Source organism: Myripristis murdjan, chromosome 4 (assembly GCF_902150065.1).
Source record: "Myripristis murdjan chromosome 4, fMyrMur1.1, whole genome shotgun sequence".
NCBI classification, from domain to species: Eukaryota; Metazoa; Chordata; class Actinopteri; order Holocentriformes; family Holocentridae; genus Myripristis; species Myripristis murdjan.
Window position 1 is genome coordinate 27,256,463 of NC_043983.1, and position 7,516 is coordinate 27,263,978.

Here is a 7,516-nt window from a genome sequence, read left to right on the forward strand (position 1 = left end):
TTCCATTTGTGGCTACTCTCTAAAACTTCATTTGGGTTATCATTTTATTGAAACACACTTGTATATATGTCCAGGTAAATAATATACTGTTCAGGTAGCAGGTGATGAAAGACAGGGAGGGCAAGGGCAAAAGAGGAGTAGGGGGGTTAGAGATGAATTAAGGGAAAGAGGAAAAGTTGATGAGAAGGAGGAGCTGGGGTCAGTGGGGACAAGGGGAGGGAATCAGAGCGATGACAATGAAGATAAGCAATGAATTAAAAAACCATGCACGGGCAAAGTTTACGCACTCAACAGATCGATGGAGACGATGGAAGGATCCGAGCTCTGCCTCCCTCTCCTCAACGCCTCCTGCAAGCCGCTGCCTCTCACCCCCAAGGCAGCGCTCACGAATACTCTGCTGTCTGCTATTGCTGCGCTCACTGTGTCTCTTAACATGTTGGTCATTATCTCCATCTCCCATTTCAGGTATGTGTGCGTTATTTTAAACACAGCAGCAATGCATTGGTAGACGTTTTCGTACAGAAAGCTTATGTCAGTCTTGTTTTTGTTGCTGTCTCCCTCAGCAGGAGCAGGATTTATGGACGCATGTGTGTGTTTTTGAGGCCTTTGTTTCAGGAGACCAATTTAATCTCTCATTGTGCGCCCCTCACTCTCTGTTGTAAGCAAGAGCCTTGTTCTCAGGGGACGCTTCTCAGTGTAAAGGAGCAAAACCCATCATCTCCTTTTATGTATCCCCACCACTCTTCCCCTGCATGAAACTATTTTAGTGTTTAAAAATAATGTGGAGCCAAATTATAGTGTGGAGCTACATGTTTAATATAAAATATGTACAGGGTAATGCTTGTATTTCCATAATCATAGATACATTTCCCATGTTTGTTTTGTTGTTTGTATGTAATTAGACTTCTCCTCAGGAGCTGAATATGAGACTGAAAAACAAATGATCAATAATCATCATAATCTCCCTGTGCAGGCAGCTCCACACCCCCACCAACGTCCTCCTCCTCTCCCTGGCTGTGTCCGATGTGCTCGTGGGCCTCCTGGTGATGCCGGTTGAAATCTCCACCCTGCATTCCTGTTGGTTTCTGGGTAAACTCATGTGTGTGCTCTATTACTTCATGAGCTTCATCCTCACCTCTGCCTCCGTCGGGAGCATGGTGCTCATATCAATCGACCGCTATGTGGCCATTTGTTACCCTCTGCGCTACTCATCCATGGTAACACCAAGCAGGGCGAAAATCTGTGTGAGCCTGTGTTGGATTTGCTCTGTTTTATACAACGGCATAATTCTGAAGGAGCACTTGTCACAGCCAGATATGTTTAATTCCTGCTACACAGAGTGTGCCGTCATCATAAGCTACATTTCAGGGGCAGTCGACCTCGTTTTCACCTTTTTTGGCCCCGTTACTGTCATCATCGCTCTGTATATGAGAGTGTTTGTGGCGGCAGTGTCACAGGCGCGTGCCATGCGGTCTCAGATTGCTGCTCTCAAATCTGGTAATGTGACTGTCACTGCTAAGAAATCTGAGTTAAGGGCAGCTACAACCCTGGGTATTGTCCTTCTGGTGTTCATACTGTGTCTCTGCCCGTATTACTGCCCCTCTCTGTCAGGGCATGACACTGAGGCCGAGGCTTCCTATGTTGAAGTCTGGCTCTTCTATTTCAACTCCTGTATGAATCCTCTGATCTACGCCTTCTTCTACCCCTGGTTTAGAAAAGCCATTAAACTCACTATCAGCCTGCAGATACTCCAGCCAGGCTCCTGTGAGGCCAGGATGATGTAGTGACGCGCTGTTCATGAAACAGGACTTGTCTTATAATGCTGAACTACTTTGTTCCTTTTTATTTTTTTGACAGCAAACGATATGTTTATAAAACAAATGAATATTTCACATGCACGACTGTGTGATTTATCAGCTTAGGATCTTTTTTTTTTTTTTTTTTTTTTTTGGACAACACAGAGGTGCAATATTGTGAAACAGATATTTTGGCATGGTTACACCTGCAATAAATTCACAATATCAACTATAATGTTAAGTTCCATCATTTCCATCAGGAAGAAGTGTCCTGTTCAAGGAGGAATTAAAAAAAGCTCTATCAGGAGGAATGATGGAAATTAAAATATTTCACGTCAGATTTCAGGGAATTCAACAATAACATTGGTGAGAACTAAACAGGAACTATTATGGATTCATAATGAATGATGAATTTTCCCTGAATGTAATGGTATTTAAATCCACTGTATATTCCTCATTAAGCTTTGTTTCAACATAATCTTCATTCGTTTTCAATGTTTTGAATGATAGATATTTTTCTTAACTTGTTGTATTATATGTGAACTAATCTGAACTCAAAAATTTGTCTGCATTTTATTGATATTGCTCCAGTAAATTTGCTCCCTATCACTGTTGGCCTTGTCATTTTTTCTTGTTATTGACTGTGTCTATAGGCCACTGGCTGTATTGTAATGTACATTATTTGTTCATAATTTTTGCTGGAATTTTCTGATATTTAATATTTGATGCATATATTTATTCATCTGCTACTACATATATTTATATACTGCTGTGATATATATTTATTCAGTAGTTGAATTATTATTTATCTATTGAGGATTTCAGATCTTTGATTTCTCTGGTCTGTAAGTCACACCTTTATCACGTTGTGACTGACCTACCTGCCCGCACCTGTGTCATACATTCCTGCTTGTAATTGCTGATTGCTTATGAACTTCTGAGGAAAGTTCTGCTCCACTGAAACATAAATAAATACTGTGTCTTCAAAAGGCAGCGTCACAGGGAACTATCTCCACCGGTATGCTGAATTGCAAAAATGAATGAATGAATGAATGCCTGGACTGATTTCAGTGAGGCCCTTTTCAGGACAACTATGGTGCAAGAAGTTGCTTGTGAGTGTTCAAACTCCACAGGCTCCTGTAATTTACAGATGGAAGTAGCAGGCAGAGCTTCATTCACTTGTATGTTTGCTTTGTCACCTGTAAAATATCTGAAGACCAAGCTGAGGATGAAATGTGAGTGCTTTGTTGAATGAGACCCTCAGCCTTTATAAAGTGACATGCTGTGTGTTTTAATAACTGCTGATGTAATAATCATGAAAGTGAAAGGATTTGATGATCATCACAAAGCCTGACAGTAAAAGTACATGCAAATAATACAAAATATTTAAACTAGCTGAAATTGTTTGCAAAGTTGGCTCCCGAGTTTTTTCATTTTTTGTGACATTCACATTCCAATATGGGAAATTTAAATGTTCTCTTACTTGAGAAGAATACAGTTCAAATTGAAAGAGGGTTGAGAATATATCAATATTAGGAATGAAAACCATTTTTAAAAGATGAAATGAATGTTCGGTTAATCTGAGCAGTTGATATATATATATATATTTTTTAAATTCAGTTTAACTCTGTAGCAGAAATCAAGGTCCACAGGTCAGTATCAAGTGTGTTGTCACTAGCCCATGTCCCACTGCATTAAGAAATGCAAATTTATCTAAATTTATTTAACTTTTCACTTATCACACACACACACACACACATTAGCACTATGAGTTTTTAGAAAAATTGAACTTCCCAACACCGATGTTTAGACAGGAGGGTATTTTAATATTTCACAGACATTCCTTCATTCGTGGGCTTGATAAAAAAAAAAAAAAAGATGTTAAATTGTTCACAATTGTGAGAAAAGACATAGTACATCAGATAGAAAATATACTTTATGGTTTAAAAAATATTGTTTGATAAATTACCAAATTATTTGCTTCCACTATATCTAGGTTTAGTTTATTCTGTGTACATGATTTGATGTAACAATCAACCGCAGAATCTAAGATGCTCAGAAAGTTTTATTTTTGCCCATCTCAAAAATAGAACCACTTTTGATAAATACAATTTCAGTAATATTTTCTTACAGAGCTAGAAAGCCACATGCTGCTATTTTACCAACCACAATTATGAATGAGAATGAATATAACCTAATGCTAAAAGTAACTCAAAGATTTTTAAGCATTCCAATCTATAGGTACTCCTCAGGTTTGATCTTATTTTGACTTTATGAAATGCAACAAATAATATAAGAATTTGGCTTTTTCAGGATGGCTGAAAAATGTTTAGATACGCAGTAGCTGTTTTTGTTGTTGGTATTGTTTTTTCCTTCCAATGACACATTCTCCCTAAATGTCACACATATATTTTGAACAAGACACAGCGTTCTGCTGAGGATCCCTATTTAGTGAACAAGACACGAATATCAGATCAATTACTGGTGGCTCTGCTCAGTCCAATGTCTGTTTAAGGTGGAGGGGGTGCTCTTCACTCGGGGGGGCCGGTGGTTCTGCATACTGGCGTGGAGAAGTTGCTTTGGCTGATAATGTTTGTGGCTGAGAGTTTGACACAGTAGCTGGTCCGGGGCTTGAGGTCACTCACTGTGTAAGAGTCCTTGTCCACAGTCATCACCACAGTGGGCTGGATGGCGTTTTTCTCGTGAACGATGACTCTGTACTCGGTCGCGTGCTTCACCAGATTCCATTTCACGTACAGGGAATCTCCTATTACTTTTATCTTTGTTATCTGTGGAATGCCTAAATCTGAAAGACAGAGAGCAAGAAAAATTAGGAAATATTTTGTGGTCTGATTGACAGCTGAAAAGCCAAGTTCTTAATCACCGTAAAGGCAGAATGAGTGGGATTTTCCTAAAAAACAATGTATGGACAAAAATAATCACTTCTGACCCACTAGAAGTGTGTGTTGGTGTGTGTATCTGCAGAGACCCTGCCCTCTGCCTGATTTTTTTTGCTCGCTGGGCTCGGGACTGTCCTGAGCATCAGCATTTGAGCAGTGGGTGTTTAGCTCCCAGCCAATCACAGTGCACAGTCACAGATCAATAGCACAACATCCGATAGGAAGCAAACCACAGCTGCTAAACCCAAACATTGCACCTTTAAGTAATTTTCAGTTGTGTATTTTTTTAAGCCTAATTTCACATGAAATCTCATACGTTGCAGCTCGGATATTTGTGACACAACTGAAAAGCCTCTATTGACCAAATGGAGTGATCACCTCGACACCATCAAAGAAAATCATGCAGTATTCACACTGTCGTCATGTGAGGACATACAAACATGTTTTAGATTCCAGCCTGCACATTAACAAGGTTATGGAGTAATACACTCACTCTGCTCTGCGCTGCCAATCATTTCGCTGGCCCGCAAATCTCTTCTTCTGCGATTTAACACTGGGCCTGAGGGAAAGGAAGACACTCATTATGGATTTCATTCAACAGTGAAACAGACATATAACTGATTAAATTTCATGCATAATAATTAAAATTCAGTTTCTTTGATTCAATACAACAAAACTCAGAGAATCTTAGCTGAATACTAAGTGCACACATGGGACTGAACGGCTCAAGGTTCAAACACGTGACTTATATATTCCTTGGAATTTCTTACATCTGATTATCTTGTGCTTTTGTATTTAACATAACACTTTTCAAGTTGTTAGAGCAAGGATGTGCAACGCTACTCATTGAAGTACTTTCCACTTCAGCTCTCTCCACACAGTGATGCTCGTCTTATCTCACCTGTGAAATCTGTGGTTGGGAGACTCTCCCCGAAGGCATTGCTGGCTGTCACTTCAGTGCTGTCAGGGTCAAAGTCGGTCACCGTGCAGGAGAGTTCGGGGCCGCTGCACACCTCGACGCGGCCTGCCTGCGACACCTTGTACACCGTGTACGTGGTGGCGAGCACTGACGCCTCCCAGGACAGCTCGGCAACCTGGCTGTTACCAGTGTATGTCACGTTCTGCGGAGGGCAGGGGACTGGGAAAGAAATAAGACACAATATTGGTACACAATTTCATTCATTCATTCATTCACTCACTCACTTTACCTGCACATTTCTATTCAGTGTCATGAGGAGCTGGAGCCTGTTCCTGACGCTACACTGAGGCTGCTAACCACCGAAACACCACGCCACTTGATATACCTTTTGAGCTTTCTAAAACTAATTTAATTTGGTGCTGGGACGGCTTAACAGGTAGCGAGGACATCATACCCATCAAATCATCCTTGAGCAAGATATGTTATGTCTTTGAGTTCCAGGGATTACAGTTTGACCGGACAGGACCTGACTGCTCTGGTCGGGTCAGCTCAAAAATATCAAGTATACGGACTGGGTTTGGGCTAAGCCTTACTGGATAATGGATGTATGTTGTCTTAAAGCTTTGAGTGATGGAAGAATTTGTTTACGAGGCAACTTAAACGTAATTTTGGAGTTTTTGGGTGGAATTGACTGATAAAGCATAACATGAAATTTAGATTTTCCATCCATCCCTCTCAGGTGTTATTTAGACCACAGTTAATGGGAAGCTCAAATGTAAAACATACTATATAATTATCAGGCTAGACTGGTGGTAGAAAGTTTGGGCAAAATATCAGGCCCAGTTCAAGGTCTAGCACAGATACCACAACTTGGCTTGTTCCTTATAACATGAATATATTATACAAAATCTTTTTTTTTCTAAAAGACGTATGGTTTTGTTTTTAAATGTGGGATTTTGCTTGTACCTATACAATGGAGATGACAATGAGATGACTCAATGTCACAAACAACCACTCACATCTGTGTATAATCTGTGTTACAGGCTCCATGGCTACAATGTGTAGTTTGTGCATATTGTGTGTGTGTTTGTGTGCCAAACACTCTACATGGTTCCTCTCCTCCTCTGCATGCAGGGGTTTTTGCAGAGGCATAAGTCAGCTTTTCCAGTTACCTGTGCTCATAGTAACAACATGGGAAGGCTCGCTCTCCCCAGCTGAGTTTCTGGAGCGGACAGTCAGGTTGAAGGCTGTGCTGCAAGGCATTGGTATTTCAAAGTATGGCCTCTCCACCCAATAAGAGGAAACCTCCATCAGGGTCTGTGGGTTGTTTTGGATCCGACCTTCGATCTCTACCAAGTATGTGACGTTAGAACAGTCGACAGGAGTCCACCATGTCCTGACCCAAGGAGCTCCATCTATCATCTGAACCTTTGTTCTCATAGTGGCTGGAGGACACGGAGCTGAGGAGGAAGGAGATGCCATTTTAATGTGCTATACATGTGGGCAATGCTTGTCACAAGCCATAAGCCTGCTCTGTGAAGGTTAACTGTGAGTGAGTGTGTTTTGCTTGTACATGCACACGTACACATGCAAGTGTAGCGTATCTATATGCCAGTATTGATGGAGTCATTTGGCAACATAGCTCCTAAGGTAAAAACAGGCTCTGTGCTTTCTTGATAGAGTAACCTCTGATAACATCTACCCTTGAGCAGTGCTTACACTTCAGGGATTAGACCTGACCTTGTCTATTGTTCTGTAATGATCTGCAGAGTTCAGACAGAGACACACACAGTTGCACTGTGGATTTTTGCTAGCCTCTTTTCATATCTTTTTTTTTTTTTTTTTTTTTTTTTAACAGTCTTGAGCAGACAGACTTTTCCCGGAAAATATCACAAGGTTTC

At 40.7% G+C, this 7,516-nt stretch overlaps 1 protein-coding gene across 1 annotated transcript; it reads left to right on the forward strand.

The window, feature by feature from the left end:
• The first annotated feature begins 298 nt into the window (after positions 1-298).
• Positions 299-1,784, forward strand: LOC115358003 (trace amine-associated receptor 13c-like). Its single transcript, XM_030049773.1, has 2 exons — positions 299-465; positions 974-1,784. The coding sequence occupies exons 1-2, from the start codon at positions 299-301 to the stop codon at positions 1,782-1,784; spliced, it is 978 nt and encodes a 325-aa protein (XP_029905633.1).
• The last annotated feature ends 5,732 nt before the right edge of the window (positions 1,785-7,516 follow it).

Excerpts from the sequence above, each read along its gene's own strand:
- LOC115358003 (XM_030049773.1), top strand. The coding sequence starts at position 299 with ATGGAGACGATGGAAGGATCCGAGCTCTGCCTCCCTCTCCTCAACGCC. Across the intron at positions 466-973 it reads ATCTCCATCTCCCATTTCAG|GCAGCTCCACACCCCCACCA; the intron begins GTATGTGTGCGT and ends CTCCCTGTGCAG.